This window comes from Bombina bombina, chromosome 4, assembly GCF_027579735.1.
Source record: "Bombina bombina isolate aBomBom1 chromosome 4, aBomBom1.pri, whole genome shotgun sequence".
Lineage (NCBI taxonomy): Eukaryota > Metazoa > Chordata > Amphibia > Anura > Bombinatoridae > Bombina > Bombina bombina.
In genome coordinates, this window is record NC_069502.1 from 708,482,612 (window position 1) to 708,496,838 (window position 14,227).

General features: G+C 36.7%; 1 protein-coding gene across 1 annotated transcript in view; it reads left to right on the forward strand.

Annotated features, from left to right (window-relative positions):
• Positions 1–14,227, forward strand: part of ALDH8A1 (aldehyde dehydrogenase 8 family member A1) — a gene marked incomplete at its 5' end in the record, with an annotated part of 63,748 nt that overhangs the window by 24,245 nt on the left and 25,276 nt on the right. The window contains 3 exons of the mRNA XM_053712194.1: positions 10,066–10,221; positions 10,303–10,452; positions 13,653–13,909. Coding sequence (XP_053568169.1) covers positions 10,066–10,221; positions 10,303–10,452; positions 13,653–13,909 — 563 coding nt within the window. The remainder of the gene's footprint in view (positions 1–10,065; positions 10,222–10,302; positions 10,453–13,652; positions 13,910–14,227) is intronic.

Consider the following 14,227-nt stretch of genomic DNA (forward strand, 5'->3'; position numbering starts at 1 on the left):
AACTGAAATGTTTAGCAGATACAAAAATTAAGGATACACACTTCGGTATATTCATCTAGCAATGTGCTTCAAACAAGATATACATATTACTGTACTTATGATGTTTCTGTAACCACAGGGTTAAAATAGTAGTGTTTTATATAAAAACAAGTCAGATATACATTTCAGTGATTTAATGGGGTCAATTTATCATAGTGCGATGTAGCGTATCATGTCCGCCGCACATCGATAAATGCCGACAGCATACGCTGTCGGCATTTATCATTGCACAAGCAGTTCTGGTGAACTGCTTATACAATGCCGCCCTCTGCAGATCCGTGGCCAATCGGCTGCTAGCAGGGGGTGTCAATTAACCCAATCGTATTTGATCTGGTTGATTTCTGTCCGTGGCCTCAGAGCAGGCGGACAAGTTATGGAGCAGTGGTCTTTAGACCGCTGCTTCATAACTTCTGTTTCCAGTGAGCCTGAAGGTCTGATGAAGGTGTGAGTGGCCCAGAAATGTTTATCATTAAATGTATTATTTTCTTTGATAGTTTGGTGTATTTTTATGGACCCTTTAATATTATGTGGTACAACAAAGCACCCTTTTGTGTGTTTTGTATGTGTGTGTATATACTGTATACTGTGTGTGTGTGTGTATATATATATATATATATATATATATATATATATAAACACTTTTTTATACAGTTTTCTAAAAAAAGGAGCATAAGTTAATTTGCTATCACCTATAGCTCTGCAACAAATACACATATATACACATTTCCTTCTCACCTCTGTATGTCACTGGTTTTCTCTGCCAAACCCATGATTATTCAGTATTTCTGGGAAACCTGATGACCTAAATAGACATAAATGTGTTTCAGGGAAAACAATTGTAAGGTTTTACTTGGGCATCTTTTAGAGGAAACATTTTAGATGTGCAACAAGGTTTACAACTGCAAACATAAGTGAGAAAATGACAGAGGCGTGCAGGCTGCTGCCTTAGGAAATACCCGTGCTATTGTTATTTTACTTCATTTAGGACAAACCATGTTAACTTTATGCAAAACCATTTCCTTTTACATGGTTGCTAAGGTTCCCAGTTTGGGATTTTTAGGCAGCCTAATTGTTCTTCTGACTCATTCTTTGCAATAAAACCTCCTGCTTCAAGGGGTTTGTACCTAATGCAGATTATGTGACCAAACTTGCGGTGTTCATCTTTTTAACAGCATATTGAATCTTGTAAAATCTTTGTGGTCAAAATAATAAATATTAGTGAGTTGGGGTTCTAAAGGTTTGTATATACATTGTCAGTGCAGCCTACTTGAGTGCATAGTGTAAGCCAAATGAAGAACTCCCAACTATCCTGCATTTTGCAGAATTGTTCTGGTTTTGTAGTTTCTTTTTGATGTTCCTTCCTTTGCATTCTCATTGGCTGTCCTACCACACCCATACCATCCAGATCAAACCCCCAGCTGCACACAACTATTCTCTGAGTTTCCAACAGCTTCATTGGGAGGTATTACTAAATCATGATCTAGTCATATAAAAGATTTTGTATCCGAGGCAAAGGGGAAATCTACAGGGGTCTCTGCAGGGGTCAAGTCCTACAAGAAAAAGTGTGGGAACTCACCAAGACTTCCACCCCCCTCACAATTAATAATTTTTTATACACACACAAATACTCGCCTAGAGTTAGAGTTTTGCGTTAGCAGGGGTGCGTTAGCTACGCGTGGAAGCGTACAGGCATATTTACCGCCACTTCAACTCTAAATACCAGCGTTGCTTACGGACGCGGCCAGCTTCAAAAACGTGCTCGTGCATGATTCCCCCATAGGAAACAATGGGGCAGTTTGAGCTGAAAAAAACCTAACACCTGCAAAAAAGCAGCGTTCAGCTCCTAACGCAGCCCCATTGTTTCCTATGGGGAAACACTTTCTAAGTCTGCACCTAACACCCTAACATGAACCCCGAGTCTAAACACCCCTAACCTTACACTTAGTAACCCCTAATCTGCTGCCCCCGCTATCGCTGACCCCTGCATTACATTTTTAACCCCTAATCTGCCGCTCCGGACACCCCCGCAACCTATGTTATTCCTATGTACCCCTAATCTGCTGCCCCTAACATCTCCGACCCCTATATTATATTTATTAACCCCTAATCTGCCGCCCCCAACGTCGCTGCCACCTATCTACAATTATTAACCCCTAATCTGCCGACCGGACCTCACTGCTACTCTAATAAATGTATTAACCCCTAAAGCTAAGTCTAACCCTAACACTAACACCCCCCTAAGTTAAATATAATTTTATTCTAACAAAATAAAATAATTCTTATTAAATAAATTAATCCTATTTAAAGCTAAATACTTACCTGTAAAATAAACCCTAATATAGCTACAATATAAATAATAATTATATTGTAGCTATTTCAGGATTAATATTTATTTTACAGGCAACTTTGTATTTATTTTAACCAGGTACAATAGCTATTAAATAGTTAATAACTATTTAATAGTTACCTAGTTAAAATAATTACAAAATTACCTGTAAAATAAATCCTAAGCTAAGTTACAATTAAACACTACACTATCAATAAATTAATTAAATAAACTATCTAAAATTATCTACAATTAAATCAACTAAACTAAATTACAAAAACAAACAAACACTAAATTACAAAAAATAAAAAAAGATTACAAGAATTTTAAACTAATTACACCTACTCTAAGCCCCCTAAAAAATAACAAAGCCCCCCAAAATAAAAAAATGCCCTACCCTATTCTAAAATAAAAATTTTACAGCTCTTTTACCTTACCAGCCCTTAAAAGGGCCTTTTGCGATCAGCCAATAGAATGCGAGCTCAATCTGATTGGCTGATTGGATCAGCCAATCGGATTGAACTTGAATCTGATTGGTTGATTCAATCAGCCAATCAGATTTTTCCTACCTTAATTCCGATTGGCTGATAGAATCCTATCAGCCAATCGGAATTCGAGGGACGCCATCTTGGATGACGTCATTTAAAGGAACCTTCATTCGGACTTAGGACATCGTTAGAAGAGGATGGATCCATGTCGGCGGCTTCAAGATGGTCCCGCTCCACGCCGGATGGAAGAAGATAGAAGATGCCACCTGGATGAAGATGTCTACCGGTCCGGATGCCCTCTTCTTGCCGTATAGGATGAAGACTTCGGACCCTCTTCTGGACCTCTTCTTGCCAGATAGGATGAAGACTTCGGACCCTCTTCTGGACCTCTTCTTGCCAGATAGGATGAAGACTTCGGACCCTCTTCTTGACGGATCGGTGATACCCGGCGTGGTGAAGATAAGGTAGGAAGATCTTCAGTGGCTTAGTGTTAGGTTTTTTAAGGGGGGTTTGGGTTAGATTAGGGGTATGTGGGTGGTGGGTTGTAATGTTGGGGGGGTGGTATTGTATGTTTTTTTTACAGGCAAAATAGCAGAATTCTTTGGGGCATGCCCCACAAAAGGCCCTTTTAAGGGCTGGTAAGGTAAAAGAGCTGTACATTTTTTATTTTAGAATAGGGTAGGGCATTTTTTTATTTTGGGGGACTTTGTTATTTTTTAGGGGGCTTAGAGTAGGTGTAATTAGTTTAAAATTTTTGTAATCTTTTTTTATTTTTTGTAATTTAGTGTTTGTTTTTTTTTGTAATTTAGTTTAGTTGATTTAATTGTAGATAATTGTAGATAGTTTATTTAATTAATTTATTGATAGTGTAGTGTTAGGTTTAATTGTAACTTAGGTTAGGATTTATTTTACAGGTAATTTTGTAATTATTTTAACTAGGTAACTATTAAATAGTTATTAACTATTTAATAGCTATTGTACCTGGTTAAAATAAATACAAAGTTGCCTGTAAAATAAATATTAATCCTAAAATAGCTACAATATAATTATTAATTATATTGTAGCTATATTAGGGTTTATTTTATAGGTAAGTATTTAGCTTTAAATAGGAATAATTTATTTAATAAGATTTATTTTATTTCGTTAGATTTAAATTATATTTAACTTAGGGGGGGTGTTAGTGTTAGGGTTAGACTTAGCTTTAGGGGTTAATACATTTATTAGAGTAGCGGCGAGGTCCGGTCGGCAGATTAGGGGTTAATAAGTGTAGGTAGGTAGCGGCGACATTGGGGGGGGGCAGATTAGGGGGTAATAAATATTATGTAGGGGTTGGCGATGTTAGGGGCAGCAGATTAGGGGTACATAGGGATAATGTAGGTTGCGGCGGTGTGCGGTCGGCAGATTTGGGGTTAAAAAAATTTATTAGAGTGGCGGCGATGTGGGAAGGCCTCGGTTTAGGGGTGCATAGGTAGTTTATGGGTGTTAGTGTACTTTAGAGCACAGTAGTTAAGAGCTTTATGACTTTTTTCTGCGGCTGGAGTCTTGTCGTTAGATTTCTAAAGCTCACTTCAGCCAAGACTCTAAATACCGGCGTTAGAAAGATCCCATTGAAAACATAGGATACGCAATTGACATAAGGGGATCTGCGGTATGGAAAAGTCGCGGCTGGAAAGTGAGCGTTAGACCTTTACCTACAAGACTCTAAATACCAGCGGTAGGCCAAAACCAGCGTTAGGACCCCCTAATGCTGGTTTGGATGGCTAACGCAGAACTCTAAATCTAGGTGACTGTATTTATATGTATATAATCTATAAACGTTGGTTAATGAAAGCAAATTCAATCCAATGAAGGGTTGAATGGTTGCCTTTGGGCCTGAGAATCTTCCTCTGCCAGAGAGTCTTACCAATTTAAGGTGCAATAGTCCTATTTCTAGACATGTGCGATTCGGTTCGGCCCGAATCAAAATTCAGACAAATTTGTTTGAATTCGGGATTCGGATCGATTCGAATTTCCGAATTGCGGTAGTTCCGAATCTACCGAATAAATCCGAATCGATTCGAATTTATTCGGTAGATTCGGATGGATTCGGATGGCTGTGTATTACACTAGTATACTAGTGTAATACACAGAACATCCCACTTTACAGTGACCGAATTTCCGAAAATCCAAATAAATTAGAACCAAATTAAACCGAACCGAAACGAATGCGAACCAAATTTTTTCGAATCCGAAAGAATCCGAATGAATACGAAACAAATTCATTCAATGTCTTCCGAATTCGAATCGATCCGAACCAAAATTCGAATCGGTCCGAATCGATCCGCGGCGGCACATGTCTACCTATTTCTGCTGAGGTGAGCTGAATAACCCCAGAGCAAGCCACACAGAAATGTAAGCACCATGCGTTCCACACAGTGCGGGGTGATCACACAGCAGAACCACTGACAGGCTTTCATTAAGTGTATTGTAGGAAGTGTTACTGCCCATTACTTGAGAATCTCACTATTCCTCTAACCAGACTGTGCTCCAGCTTTTTCCACTAGCAGCAGCAAGAGTTTTTACTGAAGCATTTCTGTTGTCTATCCAGAGGGAACTTAGTTCCTCCTGCAAAAATAGTGCAGGAACTCCGTTCCCATGCGTTCCCGCTCGACTTGACCCCTGGGTCTCCACTGCTACTGGGCCCATCCTTCTAGGGGCCCGGCCGAGTCTGCTCACGCAGAATCAGATTTCAGAGCAGCTTATTTAGGAGGCTGTAGTTTTTCGAATCACCACTAGATGTCTTGCGGTGACTTAAAAAAAAATGGTAAAAAGAAAGCACTGCACAGAAAGCAAGCAGTTTTTCTTAGTGCTTTTACTGACGTACTGTTTGTTAGGGGTGTTAGCTGGGCTGTGCATCCACTCCATCTTGTGTGTTTGCATGTATTTGTGTGTGTGTGCATGCATGTGGTTTTGTGTATATGTGTATATATATGTGTGTGTATATGTGTGCGTATGTGCATCTGTTTGTGTTTATATGTGCACGTATTTGTTTTGTATGTGTGAAGGTGTTTGTATGTTTATATGCATGTATATGTGTGTGTCTGTCTATATATGTGTATATGTGTGTATATATGTGTGTATGTGCATCTGTTTGTGTGCATTTGATTGTGTATGTATTTGTATGTGTTAATGTGTTTGTGTGTGTGTATATGCATGTGTATAGGTAAATATGTTTCTGTGTGCATGTGTGAGTATATTCATGTGTACGTGTATATATATATATATATATATATATATATATATATATATATATATGTCTGTCTGAGTCCATTTCTGGTGAGAAGAAAAATTTGTGGGGAGCCAGAATTAAAAATATATCAAACCTAACATTTATATGTTATGTAATAAAATACACGGACTTCGTAAAAAACTTGCAGTTCCAGCATTAATTACAAGAGCTGACGCATTGTGGCTGTGTAGTCGTAGCCCTTAAGATAATAACTAATCCATACTTCATTTAAAAAGCTCACCCTAGAGCATGACTGGACACAAAGTATGACATCAGAACTGTTTAAAGATACATACTACTACAATTAATATGAATTATCTATAAATTACAAGTATATATACATATATATTATAATAAATCAGCAACATTATTTAACATATAATTACTTGTTTAGGTATACACAAGGCTGTTAAATTGCCATAAAACACTATGACCACAAAATTGTGCACTCAAAGATGATGACAGATAGGTATCAACATATAACTGTAATCAATGGATACATTCATACTAATAACCTAATAAAAAATAACTATTGTAACAATCAACTAGACCAGCGGTCGCCAACCAGTGGTCCATGGACACTGGTGGTCCACGAGAAGATGTTGGTGGTCCTTGACACCATCAAGCAGGAATTAATCTCCTCTGATGGTGTCACCCCCGTCGCGCCGCAACTCCCTACAGTGCCTGGTTGGACATCAGTAAAAACCGACAAAGGAGTTAAATTACAATCTCCCTACACACGTTGCGTAGTACTGAGTAACTTGTGTAGCTAGATTGTATTTTTAACTCTTGTCGTCCGGCAGGCTGCTCAGAGGAAGATGCTTCCATTCTAAAGCCAGCAGAGGTTGGTATAGTCTTGGCTTGAAAAAGTGGAATTAAAGTATATAAAAAAGAAAATCTAAAAAAAAAAATAATTATTTATTTTCTTTCCTTTACCTGTCTTTGTAGTATTTTTCCTAATTCCTTCAGATGGACTTACATCATGGTTTGTCTTCCTCCCCTCCATCTTCTTTTTTTTAATGAAATATTATTTTTCATTCTAACAATTTTATTCCACCTGAATTCCAGTAATTGCCATCCAGCAGATCAGCCATATCCCACAAGTATTATAGTAATTGCCAGAAATATCAGTTGTGGTTAGCGCACATCCATTTTGTGAGCTTTCTGATATAAACTTAATTTATGACTCTGATGTCTGCCTATGATCATAAGTAGTTTTGAATAATTCCTAACTGGGGAGGTAACTTGGAAGTCTTGTGGTCCTTTTAAACATAATTCTTTTTCCCCCCACTTTCTGCCTCTCTGTTTCCAGCTCAAAAGTTGGCACTCACCCTTCACCTGCCATTTGGAAGTATTCTCTCAGTTCTGTCATTCAATTAGTTAATTCCAAAAAATAATTCTTTAAAATGTGTAAATATATACATAATGTAAACTTAGCTATGGTTATACTAGTTATGTACAGTATGTGTGTGTGTAGATGTGTAGATATATATACACATATATATATATATATATATATATATATATATATATACATACACACATTATAGAGGTTTGTACCTTTTTTTTAAAAAAAACATTATGTTAGTGGTCCACAGGATTAAAAATTGTGAGTTTAGTGGTCCCTGAGGTCCAAAAGGTTGGCAACCCCTGAACTAGACAGTAACTTCAAAAACAAGACTTGCTTTGTGGCTACAGAGCTGTGATTTTCATAATGATATACATTAATAATATTTAAAATAAAGTATAATTTTATTATTATTGGTGTTTTTTGTACCCTATTTGGCATAATGTGGCCACAACTGTCAAGACAATACTTCTCTACTGCTAATAATTAACAAAATCATACACTGAATTAAGACCTTAAGGCAGTGCTTTCCAAACTGTGTGTCGTGACACATTAATGTGTTGGCGGCAGTGTGTAGGTGTGTCCCTGCTTCACCACAAATATTTTTTAATTTACGTTTTTTTTTGGATTTCCGACTTTCCGCCTGCCTGCTACGCATATCACATGATTGATACCTAGTGGGTCACAGATCATCTTAACCTTTTGGCGAAGTTCAGTAGCAACTGAAACTATTCCCATTGGTGGCTATGGCGGGACATTGGCTCCTGACTGCACGTGTAGTCTCCTCAATCGGCTCGTGACTGCATGTGTAGTCAGTGAGTGGGACATCAGTGTGTTTGCAGTGCGGGCGGAAGACAATCGGACTTACAGAGCTCTGAAGGCGGCAGCTTAAACGCTGAGCTGAAGTCAGAAGTTGCTCTGCTCCTCCTCTTGATATATGGATAGGAGGTGGAAGCTTATAAATTTGAGTATCTTTATCTAATATTCCACCAATTATTCAGAAACTGTGTTCATCCCATCAACCTCATACATCCCATTAAAATAGTAAGTAGCTATTGGTGTTATTAAACTTGTTTTTAATTCTTGCACATACTGTACATACTGTTACTTGTAAATTTGTTATTATATAATTTATGTATGTGTCCGTATCTCTTAAAACAAATTAGTTTAACCTCTTGTTTGCTAGCACAACTAAATTACTGTGTCGCAAACTGATGTAGGTCTAAAAATTGTGTCACTAACATGAAAAGTTTGGAGTCTTTATTCTCTTGGTATCTTTATTTGAAATTCAAGAATGTAAGTTTAGATGCCGACCCATTTTTGGTGAACAACCTGGGTTGTCCTTGCTGATTGGTGGATAAATTCATCCACCAATAAAAAAGTGCTGTCCAGAGTTCTAAACAAAAAAAAGCTTAAATGCCTTCTTTTTTAAACAAAGATAGCAAGAGAATAAAGAAAAATTGATAATAGGAGTAAATTAGAAAGTTGCTTAAAATTGCATGCTCTATCTGAATCACGAAAGAAATTTTTTTTGGGTTCAGTGGACCTTTAATCTGTCACCTCCTTTTATCAATAAGCTAACTTATTTGATTACCATCCATCTTAGGGATGCAACTTCTTTATTATATTGATTCACAACATGTTGCTCAAGAGGTGTACTTGAAGTGCCTATATTTATAGATGATAAATGTTCTTGGACTCTCAAGCAGACCTCCCTCCCAGGTGGTGAGATCCACATATTGAAGATTGTAGTAAGTAGATAATAAGTAGACCTACAATTCAAGCAGGTATTACTAATGAACCTTTCTCCTGTTACTGCTGCATTGGAAGTCTGGGTTACCATAACAGATTCACAAGTCACACCGAAACATGACATTGCAAGAAAGTCATGAAAAAATGTTGTCACCTGAAACATGTATATTATGCAGTGGCCAAGTGCCAATTCATTAGACTGAAAAGGAATTGTTCGTAGAATACCCCATATGAACATCAGGCTGATATCTTAGCTGGGCGACTTAAGGACAGGGGTTATCCCTGTATCTTGATACAGAGAGCAAAGCAAGATAAAAATGCCATTGATAGATGTTCATTCTTGAAGGATCCCTTTGAATCTAAAATGTCAGCATTAAATGGATGACAACTTTAATGCACATCAAAATAAATGATTAAGCTAACCTCAAACATTTATCATTTTTATCCTTCTACTTTGTGATCCCAAGATCTTGATCTTTCTGACAAACCTAATTTTATATAGAACACATAAATCCCCTGGTGTGCCAGAAACACTACATTTCAGAGTTCCTGTCTATAATTGGCCAGAAAGATGCTCCTCTTAGAGAATAACCAATAGGCAGCTACCATGATTGCCTAATCATAAATGTGTTCTTTATAATGAATTATAGTTTCTAAATGTAATGTTAAACAGTCTTTATAAACTGAGAAAGTGATAAAATATCCCTCAATAAAGGTAATGTTAATACAGCTTAATTATTATCATTAGTATAATATAATACTAATCAATATCATCACACTATTGTTTGACTGAATTTGATTATCTGCGTTTCCTGTTCTGAATTGAGTTTTTCTATCCCTTCAGGTAAAACGGTTACATTTGCTCGCACTGTAGATATTCCTCGATCAGTCTACAACTTCAGATTCTTTGCTTCATCTATAAAGCATCACACCACAGAGTGCACCCACATGGATAACATAGACTGTATGCATTACACTGTGCGGAGCCCAATTGGAGTAGGTAAGATCTAATATGGGCAAGAATAAAAAAGGTCAGACACTGTTAATGAATTGATTACATCTGTATGTTTCTTACTAACAGCTGGCTTAATCAGTCCTTGGAATCTGCCACTTTACTTATTAACATGGAAGATAGCACCTGCCATAGCATGTGGTAATACTATAGTAGCAAAGCCCAGTGAGATGACTTCAGTTACTGCATGGATGATGTGCAAGTTGCTAAGTGAAGCAGGTAAGGAAATACAGAATGGAAATGTACAACACTTTGTACAGAATATGTCTAGGAAGGTTGTCTGAATCTCAGGATGGGCCACCATCTTCATTCAAAGGGCATCATAAAAGTGACCCAGAAGTGTCCAAATGAAAAAACTGTATATGGGATCCAGTGTAGATATTTCTGTGAGGAGGGGGATTAGTTAGATAAAAGGGGAGTGAACAGGGGACACTGGGAGGTTATGTTTTTTTTTTTGGTGGCCAAACTAAAACATTCATTCCCATTGTGAAGGAAAGAATAGGGCCGGGGGGAAACTTCTAGGAGACACATGAAGCCTTTGGGCTTACATTTTTCCACTTTTGATCTATTAACTATATAACAGAACACTTTACCAATATAAAAGTATAAATCCAAATTTAAAGTTACTCTTTTCCAATCAAATGGCTGATTCATAAAATCATTTTTAACATTTTCTAGTGTGTGTGTATATATATATATATATATATATATATATATATATATATATATATATATATATTCCAAGCAGGGACTGCATAAAATAAATTAATATTTATTAAGTGGTAACGTTTCGGGGTTCACAGACCCCTTCCTCAGACCAAAGAGGATATATATATATATATATATATATATATATATATATATATATATATATATATATAAAACTTATCCAGTATACATAGTGTCTGATCATACAACTTTCTAGCATGAAGATACATTACTCAAATCTTTGAGGGCTTTTTTGAGCATTATATTGTAATCTGTGTGCATATCCTTCTTACCCAAACCCTGCATAGCTAGATAAACAGTAGACCAGGTAAAATCTACCTTTCTAAAATTCTTTGAGAGACCTCACAATATTGTGATGAGACATCTTAGATAATCTCTCCAGAGTGGAGAACTTTATTGTATCCATGGAAACATGATGTTCATATACATTTTGTGCTAGCATAATAAATAAGCCAATTTTGATTTATAAATTAGTGTTACGTTTTCAAATGTAATGTGCAGAAGTTAAAGCGAATAATAATCATAATAATTTTAATTATATAAAATAGGTATCTTTATCCACTGCTTCCATAGGCTGATGTTGGGAAATATATACCATGTGCCTATTGCCCAGACAGGATTCATTATCTGTAGAAGTCCTTGCAAAGTGTTTTTTTATGCAATCACCTTGACTGCAAAACATTTAATGCTATGCAAAATAAAGCTCAATATAAATTGTAGGATTTGTTAAAAAAAATAGTTCGTTTCCAAAAAAAACTGTCTTTAACCTTTTTCAGTAGTTTACCGACAAATGAAAGTGTGTTATTTATTTCACATAAAATAAAGGTAAATGAAAGTCAGACTAAACCTTTAGGATTCAGATAGAGCATGCAATTTTAAGAGTCTGTTAAATGTTTTTTTCAATGATCAAATGTAGTTTGTTTTCTTTATATACTTTGCTGGATTGAATACCTAGGCAGGCTCAGGAGCCACTATTAAGAGCTACCTGGTAATTGGTGGCTATACACATATGCCTATTTTCATTGGCTCAGTAGATATGTTCAGCTGGGTTCCAGTAGTGTATTGCTGCTCTGGAGCTGACCCCATTTGCAAGCGTTAACCAGATAGCTATACGCAAGCAATAGTGCAACAATAAAATAATCTAAAATAGTGGTCCCCCCTGAGCGGTGTTGGGCTTACTGAAAGGGGCATTAATAGGCACAAAAGGTACAAGGGGCACTGAGATTACTATAGAGGGGGCTAGTAGGCTAACAGGTTAATTTCCTGCTATTTATCCAAGTGATGCCTAAAGCAAACCAACTTTCTCGCTTTGCATTTGAAGTTATACCACTCTTTTTTTTCTCCTTTTATGATAGTTAAGTTTTATGAGCAACTTACACTTTCTGTGACTGCAATATACAGCAGCCACTTGTAAGGAAGGTTTGCATTCCTTGCTTTACCAGCTCTGTAAATGACTGTATAACTATATTGTTAACATTAGCTGCAGAGTTTTAGAATTACTGTGTAGTAGCAGGAAACCCAACAAAGTGTTTGTCTATGTAGCTTTACACAAAGTAACCTGTTGATTGTTTATTTCAGACTTATGTCTGCTGTCACTGAAAATGATCTGTGTAATGTGCACTACATAACACTTTAGTAAGTAGAATACACTTTCCATAAAGTTTGTTTATTCATGCAGTTGTACAATTAAGCTCCAAGCAAAGAAATGAACTTCAGATCCTGAATGTGGCAATTTAAAACTCCTGCTAAGTGGCATAAAACCATACGTTTTATCTGGTCACAGGAAAAATAAAGGTAACAGGAGCACCAGTGGATGTAAGAAACAGCGTTTATTTCAGAACAACTCTGAATATAAAAGGCACTCAAAAACAAAAGTCTTATCTTGTTGCAAAAACAACGTAACTGTTCATGGTAAAGTAGTGCTCTCGGAACACTGACGGCAGCTGATTGCCAAAATAGGTAGGAAAGTCACAGAACAGCTGCCAAAATAGGTAGGAAAGTCACAGAACAGCTGCCAAAATAGGTAGGAAAGTCACAGAACAGCTGCCAAAATAGGTAGGAAGGTCACAGAACAGCTTTATCTGGCTCATAGATCCCATTAACAATTTTTGAATAGAAAAGTAATTACTAAATGTGATACATATAGTAGACAATGGTAACGCTAATATTAGAAGATCAAGATGATTTTTTTTTTTTAAGAATTTAAACTAAAAAGTTGAATCTAAAATTTGAAGAAATGTTTAATTAACTAATTAATTTAATTGCATTGTGGTTATCTTCATTAGGGGTTGTGCACTTCTATTCTTAAAAATATTTTTTGCTGGGTACATTAGGGGGCGCTGTTAGTGAGTTCATGGAACTAAGTTGACAGTGGCTGGAAAACGTTTGGGAACTACTGCTCTAAAACATTAAAACAGTTTCTTTTCTGATGTTTCTCTAAATTAAACTCATCCCCTAATAGAGCATCAAATAAACATACCGTACAAGGACAACTACAATAAGTCTTCACAATGTTACAAAAAAAGCTTAATTTAACAATAATTGGCTGGTCAATTGCAGTCAAAACAAAACATATTTAAATGATAGAGAATTAGTATTGTAGGAGCCTATAGCCAATGTAGTAATTGGGGTAATAGAATGTGCAAAACTACTAACGCATAAATTAATCTTTATTGGATTGTTCCTTCCAGGAGTTCCATCTGGAGTGGTAAATATAGTATTTGGTACAGGCCCAAAAGCGGGCGAGGCTCTTGTGTGTCACCCTGAGGTGCCTATTATCTCCTTTACTGGAAGTACAGTGACTGCACAGCGCATCATTGAGAAGAGTGCCCCATTTTACAAAAAACTATCGCTGGAACTTGGTGGAAAAAACCCGGCAATAATATTTGAAGATGCTAACTTAGAGGAGTGTGTTAACACTACAGTCAGATCAAGTTTTTCTAACCAAGTAAGCAGAAATGTTATCATATTAGTGTTTTGTAAAATCTCATATTTTATTAATCAGAGGTTATGTTTCATTGAATTATCAGCTATTTTAGAATTTGGGCCTAAGTTATTCTTAACCTTTATAGGACTAGATTACAAGTGGAGCGCTAAATATAGTTTTCGTGAAAGCGATATTTGCGCTCCACCGATTAATACCAGCGCACGCTAATGTGTGCTGGTATTACAAGTTGACAGCAATGCAAGCATGACTTCACATTGCTGGGAACCATTGCACTCACGAGAGCGCGCTTCCATAGGCTCCTATGGCAGCCTCGTTCTC